Source organism: Tigriopus californicus, chromosome 4 (assembly GCF_007210705.1).
Source record: "Tigriopus californicus strain San Diego chromosome 4, Tcal_SD_v2.1, whole genome shotgun sequence".
Taxonomy (NCBI): domain Eukaryota; kingdom Metazoa; phylum Arthropoda; class Copepoda; order Harpacticoida; family Harpacticidae; genus Tigriopus; species Tigriopus californicus.
The window spans coordinates 9,028,998-9,052,783 of NC_081443.1; the positions used below are offsets into that span (position 1 = coordinate 9,028,998).

At 44.5% G+C, this 23,786-nt stretch overlaps 2 protein-coding genes across 2 annotated transcripts; one reads left to right on the forward strand and one right to left on the reverse strand.

Annotated features, from left to right (window-relative positions):
* Positions 1 to 2,935: 2,935 nt before the first annotated feature.
* Positions 2,936 to 11,624, forward strand: LOC131879793 (transmembrane 9 superfamily member 2-like). The gene is made up of 11 exons (XM_059226210.1): positions 2,936 to 3,178; positions 3,245 to 3,312; positions 3,379 to 3,472; positions 3,542 to 3,691; positions 3,764 to 4,001; positions 4,074 to 4,346; positions 5,189 to 5,570; positions 6,147 to 6,375; positions 7,238 to 7,432; positions 7,776 to 7,947; positions 10,990 to 11,624. Exons 1-11 carry the CDS (start codon positions 3,068 to 3,070, stop codon positions 11,055 to 11,057), a joined length of 1,980 nt encoding a protein of 659 aa, XP_059082193.1. The 5' UTR covers positions 2,936 to 3,067; the 3' UTR covers positions 11,058 to 11,624.
* A 2,623-nt stretch (positions 11,625 to 14,247) lies between these two features.
* On the reverse strand, positions 14,248 to 23,687 carry LOC131879792 (KICSTOR complex protein SZT2-like). Its single transcript, XM_059226209.1, has 2 exons — positions 22,551 to 23,687; positions 14,248 to 22,451 (listed from the first exon to the last, which is right to left on the reverse strand). Exons 1-2 carry the CDS (start codon positions 23,628 to 23,630, stop codon positions 14,382 to 14,384), a joined length of 9,150 nt encoding a protein of 3,049 aa, XP_059082192.1. The 5' UTR covers positions 23,631 to 23,687; the 3' UTR covers positions 14,248 to 14,381.
* Positions 23,688 to 23,786: the final 99 nt, after the last annotated feature.

The following is a 23,786-nucleotide window of genomic DNA, read 5'->3' on the forward strand; positions in this document are numbered from 1 at the left end:
CCAACCGCACTCAAGCCGTTGGAGTTGAAGTCTGCTTAGGCCGTCCTGGACATGTGGTATCTGGGGTACCTCAAGGAACTATTCTGGGCCCGATTCATTGCTTCACTACATGGATTGCCCCGCCAGTCTTCAATACCTTCCTATGCTGACGATACTAAGCTTTTGTGTGGAAGAAGTTCACGGAACCAGACAGACCTGCAAAATGACTTGGACATTGTATACTAATGGGTCAACTCTCAAAACACGGAATTAAATGGGGACAAGCTTTGAATCTTGACGTCCGACCAAACTGGAGTAAACAAGCCAATTTACACCAACAATTGCCAGAACCCCATTTTATCATTGAAGACCATTAAATGCCTTGGAATAATAATAGAAAATTTGCAGAGCATATCCAATCGAAAGTGATCAAAGCATAACAGACTTGCGGCTGGATATACCAAATATTGAAATCCAGAGATGCATAAACAATGAAACTCTGAACAAGTCTATTGTCCAACTACATTTAGAATATGCCTCCCAATTTGAGCACCAATGAACGCAGCAGGGTTGAATAAGATTGAAAAAAATACAAAAAAAATTGCTAAATATATTGCAGGCATGAACCACAAAAGCTATTGGGAACAACTTCAATCGCTAGAATTATTTAGTCTTCAGCTTAGGCACGAGCACAAACTTCGTTTTCAAATGTCTCTACGCTCTTTGCTCTAAACCGGGAAGTAAATATAACGTTAGTGAATGAGAAGTAATTATAACGTTAGTGAAAGAAGCAGCCTCACGTGTAAAATTTGATTTAACTTTAAATCTAATTAACTGCCGGGATTGAAATCCCAGCACTTCAAGGTGGGAAATTTATTCATTGTACTTAACTTTTATTTAAATATATTATTTGATTGACCAACGAATTAGAGTTGGCTGATCTGGCTAACCCTTGAATATAAGGTTGGTTGATTGGGAATTTTAGTCAAAACTTTGGCCAAGTCTGACTTAAATCCTGCTACTGAATCAACGCCAACATACGACCTACGAATATTTGAAGGCAGCAAATGGGGTACCCCCACATGCTTTCGTGAACGCAAATTTTGAAATGCGACAGTACTAGATTTTTCCCAGTCGCATTTCAAAATGTGGGTTCACGAAATTATCTGATACTCGCAGTAGGTGCAACTGGGTACAAATCCCATCTCAAAATATGCGCTCAAGAAACCATGCGGGGGTACCTCATTGAACAATGAAGGAGTCCGAGAAAGAAAAGAGTTGGACTTCGTTGTTTTAACTAGCATGGATGCTCGAGGGCTTGAAGGAGCTCTCAAAACTCTCTCAAACCGCACGTTAAACCTCTAAGGTCATTACAGTTGACCCTAAATCCAGTGTTTTGACAAAGCTCATGAATGCTGTTGAAAACGTACAGTATCAGATACCTTTCGTACCTTCTCTGAATACTGTACAATCCCAACCTTTCTAACCTCTCCCAATACGAGAGCTCTCTCATATCCGCAATGTTCCTAGTAAAACATCTTTGGACCTGCTCGAGCTTTTACAAACCTGCTGAACTAATTGGATCCCAAATGGGAGAGGCATATTCAAGATGCGGCTGAACAATCGACTTGTACAGAGTTAGTTAGCATCGTGATACTATCTGGACTTAAATGTGCGATATATCCAACCACTTGTTTGAAAAGCCTTACCAACTTTCAACTGGATATGCTCATCAAACTTTCCATTATCTTGGAGGATTACACCTAAATCCTTCATGGATGAGACCTGCTCAATGTCCTTACCTTTATCATCTAATAGCGGAGTGTCTAATGGAGTCGACCCAAAGGTCATTGAGTGAAATTTCATTCCATTCAGTGCCATGTTACTCGTCGCAATCCAGGAGTAGATTTGGTCTAAGACCTCTGCCACACAACCGGAATCCTGACCATCCCTACCAACTTCCAATTTTGTATCATTAGCATAGGAAGAGATACTGACATTACTACTACCAAGCCTCTGAAGCGGAGCAACAGAAAAAAAGTTGGCGAGGGTCTAAAAATCCTTCTTTGTACCAACCCTAGCACCAACCCTGCTACTGTGCTCTCTTTGACGATCTTACTTAGTAAGATCCATTGATAAGTTTTAAGCGACATTTAGATCGATTTTTAGTAACAATCCCAGACCAGCCTTTCGTTCAAGGGTGCCCTAGAGCGGCAAATTCAAACGCATTGTATGACCAAATATTTTATTAATTATGACTTAGGGGAAACTCATTCCCCTGAATCGGTATAAAAACCCAAGAACAAAAGAAGCATATTTCGAAAAAAATGAAGTACCAGGACACACGCCAACGCCTACATCATCTCAATTTGACAAGTTAAAATATATTCTAAGTTTGCTAAAAAAACGTGCTACACACTTTTTGTCTTGTTTGCACATGAAACGCAGTTTACTATCTTTTGGATATGCATTGGATAAGAATTACCCAAGATCCCTCAGAACAGCCGAGCATGGCCGCCATGACAAAATATCACCCCTTATCTGTACTGTTTGAAGGTCCCTTCACGGAGGTGCTGACTCTCTCTGACGTAAGCAAATCAAAGACATATGACCCAATCCCAGCACTTAATCCATTTCCATCGCAATATTCGCAACTCAAATCTGCTCTCGCACCTAACACTTTTCCCAAAACCAAACCCCTTATTACAAAAATTCCCCCTCCGCGGGAAATCCTTTAATCTTTTCGAGATCCATCCCTGTTTGCTGTCGAGTTTCTTTCTGCTTTCTCTTCTAGATCCATGGTCCAAAAACAAAGTTTCTCTTCCTGCCTAAAACAGTCAACTTTTTTAGTCTCTACTTGTACCACCTGTGTCGATTTGTTTTGCTTTTTTCAGCATAACTGTTCTACTTCATTATTCTAGCAAAGTACGGCCTCCTTACTGTGAGTGCTCTCCTTCTCAAAAAGAGGTGACGTTGCTATGATCAATTTGATCGTTCACTGGCGTGGATTCATCTTTGAGCAATTCAGTGACTACTTCTCCTCTTCCCCATCAACACATAACTCATCTCGATCCACTCAATCCCACACATGAAGTCCCTTGCCCTCTTGGTGGGGGTGGTGGCTGTTTGCCACGCCTTCTACCTCCCCGGTTTAGCCCCTGTCACTTATTGCGAAAGGGCCGACGACGGCAAATGTCAAGTAAGGCATTGCAAACCATTGAGAGATTGAAATTCCGAATGCTTATGGGTTCTTCTTGCTTTTCAGACCGAAATTAAGCTCTACGTGAATCGGCTCAACTCGGAAGAATCTGTTATTCCTTATGAATATGACCAGTAAGTAGATGATAAATGTAATGTATATAAACAATTATTGTTTGGGTCCATTTCTTATCATTTCAGCTTCGATTTCTGTAAATCGGATTCGTCCTCGGGGCCTTCGGAGAATTTGGGACAAGTGGTTTTCGGCGAGCGAATCCGGCCATCGCCTTATAAAGTGAGAGGGCACTCATTAGCTAATGATTTTTTTAATATGGCTAATGGACTTCTTTTTTTTGCTCTTAAGATCGTCTTCAATAAGAATAACGACAAATGTCAAACGGTCTGTACCAAGGAGTACAATTTGAGGAATGCTGACAGTCAAAAGAAACTCATCCAACTCCGAAAAGGCATGAGTATGAACTATCAGCATCATTGGATCGTGGACAATATGCCCGTAAGGCCTTGTGGCATCATGGCATTTACTGTCATTCAGGGGGGTTAATGAAAAGTGTTCATGTATTTGAAGGTCACTTGGTGCTATCCGGTGGAAAGTGGACAGAAATATTGCGCGACAGGATTCCCCATGGGATGTTTTGTGGACAAGCAGGGCAATCCCAAGGATGCCTGCGTGATTTCGAGAGACTATACCAAGCCCAACCATTTCTACATCTTTAACCACATTGATCTCGAGATCTCGTACCATCCCGGGAATAACGAGGATTGGGGTCGATATTTGAGCGATCAAATGGGTGGGCGTATCGTATGTAAGTGCTAAGAATCACTTGCTTTTAAGGGGGTAAATGTCGTGATTGTCATAAATGATGAATAATTTACAGCTGTGAAAGCCACTCCTCGATCCATTGATCACGGAGCGAGCCCGACTGATGATTGCTCGGCCTCACTTCAAAGCAAGGCGCCTTTGGCGATTCCGGCAACACCCGAGAATAATGGCAAATTGTCCATCACTTATTCGTACACTGTACGGTTCATTGCAAATGCGGATGTCAAATGGAGTTCCCGATGGGATTATATCCTCGAGAGCATGCCTCATACCAATATTCAGTGGTTCTCCATCATGAATTCATTGGTGATTGTCTTGTTCCTCTCGGGTAAGTTTTTGTGTTCAGAATCTCGGCGAGTTACATTAATGAGAGTTGCAAAAAACACAATTAAAGCAAGTCTTTTCTTTGAAGCAACAATCATTCGTTTATCATTATTGTCGAGAATAGTACGTGAATAATACGTTTGAATGCATTCTAGCAATCCAAAACCGAAACATGTTTTCTCTAGGTTTCTAAATCTTCATTTTCGTTCAACGCCTTTTTCTCCTGGCTTGGTTATGATTCTGACTTTAACATATCTTACTCTTTTTTATTTTTCGAAACTGACTTCACCGCCATCATGGTTTGCTTGATCAAAATAAGATTCGCATAATTAACTTTTTGTGAAGTATATCTGTTTTGGCAGGTACAATCTTAATTCAGCAAGAAAAATGAGCGAAGGACAACAAAAAAGGCTCTACCTTTTTGTTTGCTTGCGCCCAAGAAAGCCAAAACGATTGCTAAAATTGTTTGTATCCGTTTGCCCCTCTCAAACGGTCCGCCGACCCCTTTCTTGAAGTACGCCATGAAGAGGTTGAGAACTATCATCTCATGGCAGCCTCCCGCCACAAAATGTCCCTTAAATAATCTAAAGGATGATACTGCTAGTGCTCGTGTGCCTCATGTGAAGCTCCTACTGAGAGCATCATGGCTACAATGGAGGAGCCCATAAAACTGTATGATTGAACCTATTCCACGTCTTGCGGCAAAGATTTTTAGTCAACGTTACAAAATTGTAGCCATCTTCAATCAGAAACATCAATGCGGACATTTTTGCTCGAACACCCTCTATAAAGTAAATATCTTTTCAATGAAAGCGCTTTTAATACGTTATCCCATAATCTTTTCAGGAATGGTGGCCATGATCCTTTTGCGCACTCTTCATAAGGATATTGCTCGTTACAACCAAATCGACTCTGGCGAAGATGCTCAAGAAGAATTTGGCTGGAAACTCGTTCATGGGGACGTGTTCAGACCCCCTCGCAAAGGAATGCTTCTGTCTGTTTTCCTTGGCTCTGGAGCCCAGATCTTGGCCATGTCGGGCATCACGCTAATCTTTGCTTGCTTGGGATTCCTGTCTCCTGCTAATCGAGGCTCGCTAATGACTTGTGCCCTGGTTTTGTACGTTTGTTTGGGAACACCCGCGGGTTATGTATCGGCACGGATTTACAAGAGCTTCGGGGGCGAAAAGTGGAAATCCAACGTTTTGCTGACATCAATGCTTTGCCCTGGGTACGTCATCTAAGGTTGAGATTATTATTCCATTAACCCATTACAAGTCATGTGACGAAGATTGTTCCTTAATGGTCATCGTTACAAAATTGTAACCATCTTAAATTAGAAACACGAAAGCGGTGTTTGAACACACGATATCAAGTAAAATTATGAAATAAGTAATGCATTCATTAATCAATGGATTAATGATTGCCTGACTAGTTTACTCATGTAAAACGTGCTTTTAATATGTCGGCTATTGTGCACTAAACGTTTAGAAAAAAACTGCAATCCATATAAATGGTCAATTAGAATTGTGCTAATTTGAGTTCTATTACCAAACCTCTGTTTCCTCGCGAGTTAATACTGGTGGTAAATAATGTTAAGTACTTCCCTTATAATCACTCACTTCCTAGGTTTTGATTTCGAAATCAACTGATGGTCCCTTTTTGGGGGGAGGGTTTGAATGAGCAACTTTTTCACTTATTCATGTTTCATCAATACATTTTTCTCTACAATTCCTCCATAGAATATGCCATACTTCACTTTCCATAGACCATCACAACTGACACCATCATTCGATATTTTATTTAGGGTTGTGTTTGGACACTTCTTCATCATGAATTTGGTCTTGTGGTACAAAGACTCATCGGCTGCCATCCCGTTCTTCACATTAGTGGCCCTCCTAGCACTTTGGTTTGGCGTGTCTGTTCCATTAACGTTTGTTGGTGCCTTCTTCGGCTTCAGAAAGCGTGCTTTGGAGCACCCTGTCCGAACGAATCAGATTCCTAGACAAATCCCGGAACAAAGTTTTTATACTCAGGTGAGTCTATGGAAATGCGGTTTGACACCGATTGATAGACAATAAAGTTGCTTTTTTTCGATTTAGTTATTCTATTGCAGAGCGCTCTTTTACGATATGCCGCTTATTTATATTCTGCTGAACTTTTTAAGAAGTACGCACTTACGACTAAACAAATGTTTGAATGGTGAATGTAGAATTATTTTTTCTGTAATTAGTTATGGATTTACTTGATCCAAAACCAGCTTCCATATTGCGGTCAAATAAAACTACCTGCTTTTACCTATTCACACATGCTGGATTATTATTCAGCAATGATAGTTTTGGGGAAACATTTTGTTCGTACGTAGATGCCCTGATAAACTAAAATCCCTCCTTGTAAAATGTCTGGTATGTGTTTTCTAAAGGTAAACGAACAAACCTAACGGAATCTTTGCTCGTTGACCCTTAAATGTGTTGTAAGGGCTTATCTTTCCGGAATCTTCAAATCCGAGATTACTGGACATCTGATTAATCTGATTCCGTGATCAAACCCGTTGTATTATAAGCTATGCTATATAAGCAATTATCCAAAAATATGTAAAATGGTCAAGTAATATTGTTGACTAGAAATAAGTGACAGGGGTCATAAAGTTCCTGCTCTTTTTCTTACATTTTAAAGTTAGAAAATAAGCTTTCTTCAAACAAGGAGAGGGGAAGCAACACAAGAAAGGCTGTGAAGTTATGACTGAAAACTACGAAAAAACACTCAGACAATCGGAATAAAACGCATCAAAACATCATTACGTTACTCTTCTCTTGGTAGTAACCTTGTTGCCCCTAACATCACAGCTTGCTTTCTCGCACTTAACAGATTATAAAATTGCTCCCTCTTGCATTACAGCCAATCCCAGGAATCGCGATGGGTGGCGTCCTACCCTTCGGTTGCATCTTCATCCAACTGTTTTTCGTCTTGAACTCGATTTGGTCCTCTCAAATCTACTACATGTACGGCTTCTTGTTCCTGGTGTTCATCATCCTGCTCATCACTTGCTCGGAAACCACCATCTTGCTCTGCTACTTCCACCTGTGTGCCGAAGTAAGAGTTATAAAGCATCATTCACCACTTTTGCACAGTCAGAAGATGCCATTCTTGACAGCGAAGTTTCCTAAGTTTTTGGCATTTTCCCAACCAATGAGTACAATCTGAAAGTAACAAGCTCCCTGAAATGTGTCAAAAGCCAACTAACTTCCTTTTGCCCTTTGCTCGGAAAATTCTCTTGAAAAACTTTCGAGACGAGCTCTTGGAAGAACTTCGCTTCAACTCTTCAACCCTTCCTGGAACCATTGACGTGGAAACTTGGGCCATTGAATTTGAATTGTCAAGCTTGCAGATTCGTTCGACGTCAGATTGCATCTAATCGATGGTTGTCAATTTGCAGGATTATCATTGGTGGTGGCGAAGCTTCTTGACATCTGGATTCACCGCATTTTACTTGGCAGTGTACTGCATACATTACTTTGTAACCAAATTGGAAATTGAAGGCCCGGCATCGACATTCCTCTACTTTGGCTACACCTCGATCATGGTGTTTCTGTTCTTCTTGCTTTCCGGTAAGTTCTGAAGTTCTTTTGACTCAATAAATCAAGAAACTTGGGATAAGGCTGTATGAAAAGTCTCGGGATTGAACCCTGGTACTCTTCAGACATGTCGACATCCAATGAACTCATTAGCTTTAATGACATCCAACTGATAAGGCGGGTGTTCCTTTCGTCTGTCTCCTTTGGTCTCCTCTCCATGAGTTAATTGAATTAATCCCTCAACACACTCTGCCAACATCGCGATAGGAACATATTCTGGATGCTTTGACAAGCGACTAAGCTCACTTTGTGCAAGTACAAACCACACGAGGGGAATTGGTCTTCTCTCCCGCTTATTGAAATTAATTATATATTCTGTTCCTTTGGGCGTTAGGAGGCTCTATTCAACAGATGAAATGAAACATGTAAAACTGCGTAGTACACCTGGATCAGTGGCGAACTGTGAGTAAAGTTCCTTTGAAGATGAAACTACTTGGATATTCTGCCAAACGAGCTCGTTTTCTCTAGGGCTTCGTTTTATTCGTGGCGGTCTGGTAAAATAAAGACGGATATAACTTTTAGCTTATTTTATACCGCTAGTAGATGAAGGAGAATGGTCTTTCGCCGCAATAAAGCACCTCGTTTTGGTGTCTTGTTCTCTGGCTCTTGGTTTAGTTAGTTTGGAACAGTTTCTTGTCGAAAGTTCGGCGTAATTTCTACCTCTTCGTAATTCTTCTGGGCACCCACCATCCGTCATCGTAGGATGGCATTCTACTCAGTGCAATATCCGTTCCAAGTGATCTTCTCAAAAGCAAGAGGCTTTTAGCTCTATTAGACACGCGGTTCACCAAAGACTAACACGATGTGGATTACGGATAATTTACGATTCCTCGAATTTTCGTTGATTTTGTTTTTTTCTTTACCGTAAAAAAAAAACAAGCCAAGACTGGGCAGTTTTGAAAATCTCAAGCGTTTCTTAATTTGCTTTCACATTCTTTAATAATAGTTCTTTGCTTCACAGGGACGAATTGTATTCAATTCTTTTGCGTCGAAAATATTAGCATTTATTCTGTGCTTTAGCTTTCTGACCTGACATTGATGTCAGATTCACCGTGTATTAGTAGTCTTTTCTATCCAAGGAGTAGCATCTGTGTCCTTCATTGAGGCTCCATGATTCATCGATTCTACCCTATGGGATCTAAGAATGTTTCATGAGTCTGAAACATGGTCTTGATGAGTCCAAACCCTTCATGGATATCATGTCCCGAGTTCAGTTTCCGGTAAAGACGAACGAAACCTAATCAAATATAAGGCACTATTTCTGTCAGGCCCGCTTGGCCCTTGATAAGGATTGCTCCCAGAATGGTCTTTTGATGTAGAAAGTGAGGCTTCTTGAAGGCAACTGGAAAGAGATGAGTCGCAAAAGAAGGGCTTGACAGCAGTGGTCATTATGAGACATCTCATCTATTGCCAGAGGGACAATCACTTCGAAAGAGCTTGGATTATCATGCTGTGTCTGAAACCTATTTAAGGGATGGCAAACACATCGTTTTTACTCTTCAGGGGCCCAAATACCTGAAGGTAAACAGTTAGAGGTCAGAAATTGAAGTGTCTCAATCACACACTTCAATTCCATCATCCAAGTTATATGACCCTACCATCAGAACTCAATAGTGGCCTCACACTTGCGAGGCTTAGGAATGAAGGCCTCAGGCCATCCAACCTTCCTTCCTCTCTCGCTCTCGCTCTCTCAATCTCTATCAAAGTACTTGATGAAATGAGCTTCCAACGCTCGATCGTTGCAATACTCAATCCTCCAAGTACAATGTTCCAATTTCTCTAGGGAGCTTGACGGCTTTGTCAATCCTCGGGAGTAAATCTAATCGTCCCCAATAGATTGGTCAAGACTTGCATTTGAAAGTCCTTACGTAATGAATATTTGTGTGGATATGTCAGGCCACAAAAAGTTTATCGTGATTGATGAGGAAGCAATAAAAGCGTCGTTGTGTCGCTTTCTACTCTCCTCGCTCCTGTTCCCAAGATTGATTCTTCTTGCACATTTCTCCACATTCATCATTAGGGCCCGCCAGAATTTGCAGATAAGACAGTCTGTGTGAACACCAAAATTGCATTTAAAAAATCACGCGAATTTGCACAAAAACTCCTAGATAAACTTGGCAAGTTTCAAAATTGAGGTGGGTTGGAAAGATGAATTTATCTTTTATAGCAAACGAAAGGCTTTATAATGAAAAAGCCAATGAACTCATTACAAAAAGCTAATATGAATATGGGGCATCAAAATGATTGCATTCAGAATTGTAATTATGAAAGACTGTTTTTTTACATTAGTAGTGCCCAGCAATTGGTAAACTGTGGCAAAAACAGAGCACAGATGATTTTGATTTTGATTCAGTTTCCACAAAGATATTTTGGACCCAATCTATCATTTGGTCGCTAGTTAACTGATGCTTGCCTTTGATCCAAATGGATTATTGGAGTATTGAAGTCTCCTAGTTAGTCACAAAATGAGGAAAAAAATGGGGCAAAACGTCAAAAATGGATGGATTTTCTACGATAACTACCCCATGAAATCTCCTTTCATGTATTAATGGCTATTATGAAGAACTTTGAAATGTGTCTAATGTTGAAGGGAGAAGGAAGAAACACAAATCTCTCATCTCTCTTTTGTTTTAATTGACACAAAATGAAATCATGGAAGGCGGTCACAGCTGTATCAGTGCATGCAAGCGGGAAATCCATGTGCGCGACAAATACGACATTTTTTGTATTTCTTGATAAGAGGGTGACAAAAAAGTTGCAAAAAATAATCTCGCAACAAGAGAGATTGCAGAAAAGTTGAAGTTTTTTGCCTTATACAGCTGAAATTGCATAATTTTGAAATTCCTGCAAAATACAAAACTTGTTGATAATATTGCACAAACTGCACACTAATCTTTGATGTGCAAATTTTGACCGGCCCTATTCATTGCGACCAAACCAGGTTCATTTTTCAACGAACAGCCTTGACGTGATTTCGAAACTAGCTTTATTTACCTTTGATTCTTCTTCTTCTAGGAACAATCGGATTCTTTGCTTGCTTCTGGTTCGTGAGAAAAATCTATAGCGTGGTCAAAGTGGATTAAGCCTGGATTTACAAGGAATTACGGACGAAAACTGATTTCCAGCCACTTTAAGGACCCGTGATTGGTGGCGTCTTCTCGCCAATCTACCACGTACACCAACTATTACCGATAAATTGGGGTGCTTTTGTTTTTTTTTATTGGAAGGAACCTGTGATAAATCTTAGCCTTTCTCTCTTTCTCCCGCCCCGTTCCTTTTTTTTCGCCCAAAACATGATTCATTTTCTTTTCCAAATTTTGGCGTTTGCGAGTGAGTGACAGACCAGCTTTGTTAGTGCAAAAACCCTCTGTAAAGTGTTTTTTTTGTTTGAGTTTGACTGGCAATGCTTGTTTCTATAAATTGATGTTTGAAGAGCCAAGGCGAAAATCGAATCGCTCGTTTCGAGAATACTTTCTGCACAATCATTGACCCCCAAAATAGTGCATTCTGAATAATCAAATCATTCTCATTCTGACAGCATCTCCTGCAATTGTTATCATTATTCTTAGAGCTCTCAGCTATGATGTTGATTGAAATTACCACTACCTGTATATGGAAGGTACAATAAAAGCGTGCTCTTTTGTGAGAAAGGCGACTTATCACTAACGTGGGCGGAGATGCCTCTCTCTGTAAAGCCCATTTAATTCCTTCTAATCTTTAGCCCAGCCCAACAATAATAATCACAATGCCCTTGCGTACCTTAAATCTATTTTACAATTGCGTATTCACTAAAAGATTATCGTCGACTGTTCTAGATAACAACAGTTCATTCATGGACTGGGCAGATATTAAAGGCAAGGGCAAGATTCTACTTTTTTTAACAAGCTTTAGTATGTTCTGATCTGATGTGAAATCATGGCTTCCCAAATCAAAGACGCTACGAAAAGCTCTGAAATTTAGACATCAGTTAGCGGAAGCTCGTCAAGATCAGCGTTAATGTGGTTTGGTTTCGCCAGTGCCATGCTCTTGGCCTCGGTTCCATCTCTTTCGCATTCACTTCCTCGCTCTCAGGGTCGTTTTGGGGGCTGTACTGGCCTGGTTCTGGATGGTTTAGTTCTCTCTTGTGGAACACTCCCGTTTGAAAGGCCATTTCGGTCTTGCGTCTCCGTCTTGACTAAAGAGGAGAGAGAGAGGCCGAGAAGCGAAAGCCAAACCTTTGCGCAGTCTGGCAAAGACCATCAGTGCGTTGATACTTGCCCAAGAACGTTGCTCGGTGCCCTTGAAGCGAGGTTGAACCGTTCGCCCTGTTTGAAGGAAAATAAAAAATGGAAGCGGCCAATAATTGATCACTTGTGGGAGCACCAAGAGAGACGAAAGAAGTAATCCGAATTGATCCTCGAAGTGGTGAACTTAAAGCACTTTCAATGGCCACAAAATCGCCTGGCGTGCCTCTCACGGTCTCGCCATTTCATGCCAAGAAACGGCCTCCGATCACAGGGGCCTCTAAAATTAAATTGAACCGTCGATGGAGCTTAGATAATCTGGCGGAGGGCTTCGATACGAAAGAAGGTTACGTCAAGGATTTGCGGAAGCAACACTTGATTGGATTAAGCTCTATCAAAGATGAAGAATACCCGTGTATGCTGACGGAATTGAACAAGACCAAAAGCGGAAACGTGTCCCCAATGTCCGGATGTTCCAGCTCCGCTTCCACTCCCAAGCATCATGGCAACATGTTCTCGCCCAAAATCAACGTGTCACGAATGATGTTGGGTCAAAGAAATCGAAGTGGATCCGTGGAGTTGGGTAGTTTTGCCAAGGGCACCTACCGTCATCGCACCGTATCCAAGAGTCCCTTTTCGTCCTCGGTGGACATCTCGGTAGTGCCCGAGGATAATGAGATTAGTTTAGAGCCTTCTTCCACCTCGCCTACCCGAGGTCAACCTCGGGTCGCTACTCAAATCCGATCAACCTCTCCGCCCTGCGGTCCACTGGAAACCAAAACTGGCAAGGCCTTCTTAAGGCAGCGATCCAGTTCCCTGCCGAGGATTTTGCCACCCATCCTGGATGACGATGCCGAGTCCCTTCTGGCCGATCCGGACCGTCTTCAAACTGAACGAAATTCTACCCTGGTGGCCAGAGAGATGCAAAAGTTTGTCTGCCGCCAAGCCTCCGATGTGTCGACGCTGCTCCCTTTACCCCTTCTCACCAATTGGCGGCAAAGCAAATCCCTGTCCAGGAAGGACCACTCTTCCCAGTCGTCCTGCTCCTCAGGCGTTCCACCGCAGAAGGATGTGACCGCCAAGACAGGTTTGACCTCTCCATCAGAGCTTCTTCGCAAGCAATATCTTTTGCTCATGGGCTGTCTGGCCAAAATCCATGGGATATTCTACTCCATTCGCCAATCGGCGCCCAGTTTATTTCAGGATCTGGTACGTACTCTTAAACTCGAGGATGATCGAGGCCTGCTTTCCAGTCCCCTATTGGAACCCTTATTGAAGGGATTGAAACGGGAACAGCTTCTGACGGATGATGAAGAGACCCGTGTCAAGATTCAGATCCAATCCTTGACCTCCATCTCGGCCTTACCCTTTTGTGTGATCACTCATGGAGGGTATCTTGACTTACGTCAAACTACCTTCAAAACCGACAACATAACTTGTAAGAGCAGCGGCATGAAGTTGCCAGGGTTTAATGCACATTCCTGTATAGGGTCCCCGCTTTTGGATATCTTTGCCGCCATAATTGGCACCTTGGATTGCGATGAGATCTTCGAGGAAGAGGACCTCTCTATGACGGATTTCATTACTGAGCTCTTACAAGAGTACCACTCCACCCTGACTCGAACCACGTTCTTCCTGCGTTGCAATACATTCAACCTGACTCTAAAGGAACTCTGTCATGACATGTGTACCTTTCTGAATTCGGGCGTGATCGTGTCCTTGATCAATCGACCGAATTCGAGCGACAAACTTGGTCTCGAGCCATGGTTGAAAGCCGTCAAAGTACTCAAAACTCTCAGGCCTTCCATCGAGGCCTTAACCTGAAAGCTTGTTGATCTCAAAAACACACCAAAAGGCACGCCGCTCTCAAGTCCCTGAACCTTATCTACGTCATGAATCCGAACATCACTCCGGCAAATGCATTTCCAATGTTTCGAGTTGGGCTATTTTGATTGCAAAAAAGATATTTTTGTTCCTCATATCAACCAAATGAAGTAGATTTTACCGCAAACTGATCCTTCCGTTCAATATTAATATAGAGACATATATATCTCGTTGTGAAATGTGCATTTATTGTACCTATATATATATATTACCCCTCCAAGAAGAGTCAAAATAATATAACGTGGAAAAATTGTATCTGACAAAAGAGCATCTTCGTCATCAGGAGAATCGGGTTCTCGTTTAAAATGTCTCGCGGAACAAAAAGTAGGAAATCACGTTGCAAAGAGTGTCGCGCAATGCGTTCTTATGGGCTTCCGGACTTCGATTTAGGCTGTAAATAGACACCTCCGTTTGAGGTGTGCCATAATCAATGGAGAAAACGGCAGCCACGCTAAACATACTCTCCTCCGTGATGACAAAGTGTTCCTGATAGTTGGAGCTCAGGTGGCGAAAGGTTAATGGGAAATAATCTGACAACCATTCGTGGAGTCTGTTTTTCAGGCCTTGGGATTCGAATGAAAAGGAGGAAAAGGGATTCGAGGTCTCTTGGGTCTCGATTAGACCAACGAGCTCTTCAAATTCCTCAATGGTATGGTCGGGCTTGGCAGAATCCAAGAGGATTTTTCGCCACAAAGTGTCTTTACGGCAATCTCGTTCGGCATTTTGGAAGATCTGGCTGAGCTTGGCCTTCAAATGCTTGGACTCTCGATCCACCATGGATTGGATGCTCTGCTCGTGGCTGGAGTAATATCCAATGTAGAGTACATTCTCCGGATCAATGGGATCTTCCCCCTGGTTGGGGCTGTGATTCATGACGGGGTAATTGGCCAACGAGAAAGGGGCACCCAAAACCGGCTTGAAGATCCCCTTGTGGTTTTGTTCTTTGTACAAAATGGGGAACTGATCGTTTTTCTGGGTAAAGATAAACACGCCCTTCAGGGTCAGCGAGTCTTTGGCAGTAGTTTTGGAGCACGAGAGAATGATGGTCAAATCAAACTCGACCGTGATCCGCTTTTCTCCTGAGATGGCTTGAACGCGATGCGAGGATTGCGTGGTAAGAAGGAAATCATTGGAGAACACCTCACCTTCGTCGTAGAGGGGTTCCATGCGAAGAACGTGAAACCCATACTCTTTCTCATGGCTCAGGATGTAGTTGAAGAGTTGCTCAGATTGGACCAAACTGAGATCAACCTCCAGTTGTTGGTTGAAGATGATGTTCCTGGCGTAATTGGGGCTCTTGTTGTAGTACTTCATGAAGTTGGATATGAAACTGGTCAAGTGGAAGCCATTGCGGAGAATGTTGATCTTCCCAATAGCGAATTCAGACAAGGCTCGCAAGTGGAAATCGTAAGTGAAGGAATGATGGTGAAGTAGGAACTTGATCCGATCGCACTCCATGACCAACGAGGTCCACGCCTTCATCAGGTCTTCTTTGTGGTAAGCCGTCTTCTGAATGCGGGTGTGTTCCAGGGCATACAACTTAGTATAGATGAACGGCTCTTTGGACCCAATCTCGAACAAGAGTAACCCCCCAGCCAGGATCTTGTAAAAGTACGCCACAGGCGGATTCAAGACGTTGAAGGCCGAATCGCAAGGAATGGCCACGAAGGACATCCATTCCAAATATTGGCGGTACTCTTTGATATAGTGCTTGATAATCAAGTTATTGTTCATTTCGTCCAGGGCTTGGCCTCTAAACTTGGCATTCAACAAATGATTTTCCAACTCTTCAGCCGCGTCCACATCACCCTCTTTGAACCGCGTGGCATGGGCTTGCATCCTCCATTTGGGTAGGAACATAATTGGGGTCATGCAGAAATGAACGGGTCGAGAGAGCGAGATCACTAGATCCAAAACCCCTTCAGTGAGGAAGAATTGGACTTCGTTCCGTCGATGAATCCACAAAGGTAGAATTTCGTGGCGTTGATCCAGTCGCAATTTGGCAATGTCCTTGATGAGAGTGCCCGTGGAGTGGGACGTCAACCTCTGACCCAAGTGAGCCCGTTTTTGGTTGCAATACAAGGTGGACAAGCTCTCACTGGAGGACGCTATAGCGTGCGGAGTAAGGACAGGGCTTTTTTGTCCACGTTGGGGAACAGAGTGTTGGAGGAGGTGTTCCACGTCGGGGCATTCCTGATAATCATCTGACTCGGGGTCAAAGAAATCCCGGTCTTTTAGCACGGCCAATTTTTGGGCGGCCATAGCCTCCTTCAAGCTCACTCTTGAGCTGGTCCAATCCATCAGGAACTGGAGATTTCGGTTCAACCGATCGGTCACTACCTTGGAACAATTGTAGAAGTACACCCGCAGTTGATCCCGATGGAGCAAGACCATAACATGAAGGGATCGAGGTCTGCTGTTGGAGGTAAGCACGAATTTCCGCAGATTATCGCTCTTACCGGGATTGGCGGCAAATTCTTCCAAGTTTCTCGATTTGGGAATGGTCAATGAGAACAGAACTGGGTTACTGGAACATATTGGGGAGGGGTAGTTCTTCTCAGTGACTCTTTTGAATGGAGCGTGGCCTTGTTCAAAGCGACTGTATACTTCAATGGCTCCGGTTGGAAAGATCCTTCGAATGGTTTTGTACACATCCTCGAGGAAGAATTTGGAATTGGTGCGACCTTTCACCTTAAAGATCTTTTCCGTCAGAGCTGGAACGTGCATCTCCAGTCCCAAGGGTAGCCAGAAATTCACCAAAGTGAGCAAGGTGTTATCCACATTTGGAAATTCCGAAAAGCGTTTCGAGAGCAACACATACTCCAAGGTCAGGTCCCACATGGCTTGCTGAACGGCCGAATGGATGGTCGTGATCATGGCCTCAAGGTCCAGTTTACCCAGCTCCCAAATGTAGAAATGGAAGTGTAATTTGGATTCGTTATCCTCTGGAGAATCAGTCTCGACCATCTGGATCCTCATTAGTTGGGCCAATGTTCGACAAGACTCGTCAGAACCTTCGCCAAGGTCACGTTTTTCAAATTTAAAGGCCACCACTCCAATACCAACTTGGCCAGAGGAGCCTCCGCCATCTTTACTTCGATTCAGAATGAGGACCTCATCAAAATCGCCGATACCGCGGAGTTTGTTTTCACGACGGGATGACGAGAACTTGGGAGAAATGAAACGAGACTCAATGAGGTTTTGAACCAAGTATTGGCAAAGAACTGGAAGATAGTCAGAATTGATGGTTGGGGCGACAAATCGGATGGCTTTGCTGGGTTCAGAATCGGCGGGTTGCAAGAACTTGACATCCTCTGGCATCAATCGACTCATGGGATTTCTTTGAAGAATTGTCGACAGGACTTCGACCACCTTCTCATCTAGTTTGTTTTGCAAGACGTTCACAAGACTCTCGGTGATGGTCGATCCTGGCTGGGAAACACCGTAGATCTTCAAATCAATGAAATCATTGTTTTTTTGTGGAAATTCCAGCTCTGCACATTCACTCGCCGAAACCGATGGATGACGAGCTTTCAGCTGGGATGAAGCCCCGCCACTAATAGACATGGATCTTGGACCTTGAAGGCCGCCGCCGATGGATTGGTTCGAATTCGATCGCTTGACAAACGAGGAGTGTCGGCTGGATGAGATATGCTCTGTTAGTTTCATGTAATAAGTCCCCGTCTCATCTTGATAGACGAACATATTCTTCCGGTTTTGAACGGCAAAGGCGCTCATGACCAATTTCAAAGCCATGAAGCCTCTGGAAGTGACATCTGGTCCACGAGTCTCAATGAGTCTTGGGTGGAGCATGAATCGCTTCTCCCAAACTTGAGGACAAGAATATTTTCCGGGAACCAAGTTCAAATTTGCTTGAAGACAATTGCCCTCATCCTCAGCGTCTTGGAACGGTGACACCCCCTGCCACTCCTCATCATCCGGGCTTTCAGGGTCAAGGAGTCGATTGCAGATGCGGGTTTCCGACAAATTCTGGAGTAACATTACTCTGTTCACGTAGTCCAAGGCCTCCGAGATTTTCACCGACAATCGTTGCATGGCTTGTCGCCACGGCAAAACGATATTCAACTGACCCTCTCGATATTGAAATATGATATTGACCTTCTCATCCTTGATGTACAAGACCAACCAGAGCTTGGATTTGCTCGAATCCTCGGTGGAGGTTCGAACCAAGTACCAATAACGGCCTTTTGGGATCACTTGAAAATTGGGGAGGGCAATCAGGCTGATTTGCTCCATCATCACCTCCATGCTCTTCTCTCGGTTCATGATGAAATCTAAGGGACACTTGACAATCGAACAACCCGGTTTGGAGATCGAGGCCTCCACGTGAGCCACAATGGCTTTGAGCATTGTTTGGGTGATGTGAGTTGAGCTTGCCTTGGAGAAGGCAATCTCATCGGTAATCATCCAATGAATGTCTTCCACCATTTCTGAAATGGCCTTTCTTTGAATCGTGTTGAGTTGATGCTTGCCGATGTAGTCTGTTTTCTCCAAGATGTGCGGCGTCATCAAATGGGGCTCCAAAATCCCATCAGCCAGAGCGTCTTGGAAATCGCACGAGATCAGGGTCACATTGAGCTTCAACATGAGATTGGCCGGAATGTGGTCGGGGTCGCTGGATGCTGGATCCTCGCTTCTGTATTCATGAATGGCTTGGCGTAAATCATTGGCTAGATCCAAATAGCACGATGGCAAATGGGTGATGGGAAGATTGAGAAAGAAATTGTTGTCGCCTTGAGCAATCAATGATATCTGGAAGAACAGAGGATTATCCAAGGGAATATCTCCTGGCCAATCGTTGGAATCGCTCAACTCCGAGACCATATTCGAACACAAAGACAACTGATCATCTCCTCGAGGAGAAATGTAGCCAGAGACCTGACTTTGATCCTCGTGTTCATGTCTAGACGAGCATTGGTCCACTTCTAGATGGAAATGGCTGGTCTCATCATCCCGAGTCGAGCTTGTATCTCTTGTATTTCGCCTTTGACGATGAGTGGCGATCACGGCCGCTGAACATGGGGTCGGTTTCTGCTGTTCCCGACTAAGGTTCCGATAGAAGTAAAACTCAGAGGGCCCGGGGACATTCTTGAATGACTTCTGGAGGATATCGCTGAATTTCTTCCGCATCACCTCATGATTGAGGAAGTTTTCAAAGCACTTCTTTTGTCTCTCCCCGGTGGCATTACTTCTCTCGAGTGTGTGGGGACAAACACTAGCCAAGAAGTCGTTCAATTTCACCTCGACCACGGATTCCACATCGCATAAATCCACAGCTTGCTGAACATCGTCATTGTGGATGGGTGCACCCTGTTGAAGCGATCCGTACAGAACGGACACAAAAGCTTTATAGAAACGTTTTTCGATCCGTTTCAAGAAGGTCGGATCGAATTCGTCGGGTTGATCACCCAAGGTCCGAGGCTCCAAAACGGTCTCTTCGGACTCCTCAGGTCTCCATCGGAGGTCGAGACTCTTGTGCAAGTTGGGTTTGGTCTTCTTGGACATGAGAAAAGTGAGTAGGTGTTTCTCACTGCAAGAGAAAGTGTACATGGGAATGGCCACAGATCCGGCAACATGCTCTTGGCAAGGGTGGAAACTCGAGCAATCTATGGTATCATCTTTCGAAACCGATGAAGCTGCACTGGCATTTCTTTCACTTCGGATGCCTTTCATGTGCGAGAAAGTGTGCGTCCGGGATCGCTTGGCGGGTGAGCAGTCTGTTCGTTTGGATGAATGATGAACCTTGTTGGTGTGAGTGGAGTTTCTCCGTCTGCGTCCAATGGCGTCGCTATTGTCAATGGTTTGGGTGCGCTTCCGGATTCGGATCAAGGACTGGGATCGAACTCGAGTCAAGGCTTCATCATCTTGAGGTTGAGAGTTGGGAATCAACATGGTGCTCGAAAATCCAGAGAAACTGTTCTTCCGAGAATCGAAGGACAAGATGCTCTGATTCTCGGAGCTGAAACTATCTCCACCGCTGAATTGATCAGGCATGGGCGTTTTGCTCATTTGGAGATTCGGATTGTTTTCGTTGAGTTCATGGCCCTCAGAAAGAAGCAGCTCTTTCAGGTCGGAATGGGCGTAAGGCAAGAAGGTGACAAGGACGTGGCCTTTGCCATTGCCCTTAGCGTAGCATTTCCAACGAGGCAAGTTCTCAATCTCCTCATCAATCTCATGTCTCTTTGTGGCGAACTGGACCTTGAGATCGGGGCAAGACGTGGCCAAGAAATCGCCGATTCTCTGAGACTCTTCGCCGGTTAGAGTCTGTTCGTAATCAAAGAGATCGACGAGCTCCTCGTGGAAAGCGGTGAAGAGCCGATCATTGGCCCGATTCAATTTCTCACACTGATTCAGATTGTGTTTGAAAATGAAATCAGGCGTCAAGCAGAAGCTTTGAACGAAACTGGAGAATCGCATCTCCACTTTAGGAGAGGCCATGGCCAAACCGACAATATCGGTGGAAATTTGAATGCGCTTGGCACTCACATCCTCGTTACTGCTACAACGATTGAAGCATCTGTGGCACATTTCAATCATATCCTCCGTGGATGGGGACTTTTGGCAAACCACCGCCAAGTGTTCAATGGTAGCATGAAGAGCAATCACTTCGTGATCCGTCCCGAAGATGACCTTGGATATATCATTGGAATCACAGCCTTGAAAGGGCCCCTCAGTGACCACCTCGCCATTTTGGGGCTCGATCCAGACCTCTGATATCAGGGTGGTGCAAGCTTCTCGATCGGCCACGATACTTTCCATATCTTCACCTTCATCAGTGGAGAAGTCCACACTTGGACTCGGAGACGAGCTCAGAGGATACACAATGTATTGAAGAATGAATGGTTGAGGCGACTCATTCTCATGTTTGGCTTGAATCTCGCTCACCAAGTTCTGAACGCCATTCTTCGAGTAGGCAAAGAAGAAGCCCTGAAGGAGTCTTATTTTGATCACCATTTGCAAGATCCGAGCCACAGCAGCGGGGGAGCAAACCACTGGCCTTTGACTCGTGTCTACGATGTTCCATACCCATCGGACATGGGTGAGGTATTGGGTTAGAGTGATGAAGAACCCGCCCATGGGACTTACGGAGTGAAGCTTCCGAGGCAAGGGACCCGGACTTTGACTTCGAGCTTTGGCTGAATTGAACAACTCCGGGTCGATCATGCACTCCACGTTCTTGGGGGCGTTCAAGTATCGAATGAGGACCTTGTCTAAAGGCTTCTGGATTTGGGTGCAAGCATTCTGCTCCGTGACCTCGTGGTTGAATTTCCACGGATTGCTCTGAGTGATGGTCAGTGAGCTCAAACTCTGCTTCAAGTTCTGGACCTCGTGATGTCTCAGGACGCCGGATGTGCCACCCAAGAAAGCCACCCAAATCACGACACAAGGAGGGTTGCAAGTGAGCCGGATGATATAGAACGTGAATGGCACCTTATCGCCCTCCTCCTTGAACAGAAACTTTACATAGGACTGTCCTTCGACCAATGTGAAGGACGAATTGGCCTTGAGCACATTAGTCAATTGGGACATGGCCTTTCTGCTTTGTACAATGGTATAGCGTCCACTACTATTGGGACTCAACAAGTGCTTTGGCCAAGGGTAGTCGTGGTGCATAAGAGCGTTTACCCGATGCGTGTGCATCCATCGATGCCACACATTGATATCTAGAGAGCAAATCGGACGCCAAAACGAGACGAAAGCACCCGAGGTTGGATCTACCTGATACAACTCTGGTTTCTGCATATTGGGAGGCACATGGAAAAGCGGGATCCCACCCGCTATCGTGTCAGGGATGCTATAGTTAGCCTTGACCTTGGCGAAGGACTCCAAATGGGCCAAGAGACGGTCAACCCGGGTCAAATGGGTGACAATGACATAGAACTTCCGAATGATGGAGTTTCTTTCGCCCGAGTCAAAGTACTTATCGCGCTGACAAATGATATCATGGATGATGTCGTAGTCGCCCTCAAGTTGGAGCTCCACTTTGGTCTCGTTGGTGGACTTTAAAGGCCAAGGAGAGCTGAGCTTGTAATGGATGGAAGAGGAGATCTTCCAAGGCAAGGTCAACACCACCGAGATCCGGCTTTCCTTTGAAGAGACATTCACATGACTCATGAGATACCCTTCCCTTAACCGACAAGAGAGAACGCTGGTGAAGCAGCTCTTGACATCCATATTCAAGATCTTTTGCACCCCGAGATTGTCCACCGAGAGGAAATACTTGTTTTTCAACATGTCCATCTGATGTTGTCTCAGTTGATCCAAAGTCTTTCGGAAGCTCCAGCAAAGGAACGCTTCGTGGTAGGCGTTCATATTGTAAACATAATCCTCATTGTGGATCTTCGGGAGCTGAAAAGATGAACAGAGTTACATAAGACCTTAAGACAAACACGAGCTTGTGCGTAAAGGCTGCCTCCATCCATCGTCATTTCAATTCGACGTACTTACCTCGGTGAGGAAAGTTCCGTATGTACTCAAAGCGATGAATTTCAAAAGGTCAAAATTGGGCCCATTGGTCAAACTGGCATCTGCGTGACTTCGGTCCAACACCTTCAAAAACGACAACGATATCGACAACGTCCGCAAAGAGTTCAAGACCGAATCACATTTGTCGATATCCGGCAAGCTCATAATGGCATCGCCGATGTAAATTATACTTGAGGTAGTATTGGTGGGCAAAAGTTGAAGGCCTAGCACGGCGGCCTTGATCATGGAAACAAAGGCCGAATCTGACGAAGAGACATGAACGGACGGACCTAGAAGCGGAGGTTGACTAGGATGATCGAACAAAGCGCCCATCATCCGCTCGGACTCGGAACGAATAGTGGTGATATCATCCTGAACGACGCTATTCGTATCCGAGACCACCTCCTCCAATCTCAGCAAGGCTCGGATGACGGCCGCCAACAACTGATCCACATTCTCCGAGGTCAACAGCCAGCCTTGTTTCAGCACCAAATACGTGGTCGAGGTCAAGAACGGCGTCCAAGCCATGACCGTGACAAAGATGTCAGGTTTGAACAGGAGCTGACTGCCCGGGATATAGAAAGGTCGAGCTAAATTGACCAGGGCCTCGCGGAGGATGGTCAGGAACTTGTCCAAGGCCCCCGAGGTCAGGAACGAATCCTGAGCCGCGCCCGAGGGACTCAGGTCTAACACAAAGACCGAGGAATAGCGTTGGGATAGAAAGTGCACTTGGGACAGGGGCGTGAGACGGTAGTTGTACAAATGGGACACATCCCAATCCCATTCCCAAACGGGACGGGCTTCCTCCGGAACCAAGCCCACAATATCCATCTCGCCGCGGTTCTGGAAGTCCTGGATGCTTTCATACTTGTGTACAGCGAACTTGTCTTTGGCCAAGAGCGAGAAATACCATTGAGCCCGCACATTTCTGGACACCCGCGAGGACTTGTTGAGCAGGGTGTACACCTCCTTCAACCCTATGCAAGGCGGGTCTGGCGGGGGCGAATGGGGGGCGGGGGCCTCACTCGGCTCCAGGGATTGAACCAAGGCTGGACTGGACATGGTGTATGCGGCTATTATTGGGAAGCAGCCATGAGATCAAACAAAGTGCACTGAACGAAACGAAACCGAGGACTGCATGGGCANAAACCTGCTGAACTAATTGGAACCCAAACCGACAAAGCATATTCAAGATGTGGCTGGACAATCAATGCTTAT

Coding starts and splice junctions, on each gene's coding strand:
- LOC131879793 (XM_059226210.1), top strand. CDS start 3,068: ATGAAGTCCCTTGCCCTCTTGGTGGGGGTGGTGGCTGTTTGCCACGCC. Junction 3,313..3,378: donor ATTCCTTATGAATATGACCA/GTAAGTAGATGA, acceptor TTATCATTTCAG/CTTCGATTTCTGTAAATCGG. Junction 5,571..6,146: donor ACATCAATGCTTTGCCCTGG/GTACGTCATCTA, acceptor TATTTTATTTAG/GGTTGTGTTTGGACACTTCT.
- LOC131879792 (XM_059226209.1), bottom strand. CDS start 23,630: ATGTCCAGTCCAGCCTTGGTTCAATCCCTGGAGCCGAGTGAGGCCCCC. Junction 22,452..22,550: donor ACGGAACTTTCCTCACCGAG/GTAAGTACGTCG, acceptor TCATCTTTTCAG/CTCCCGAAGATCCACAATGA.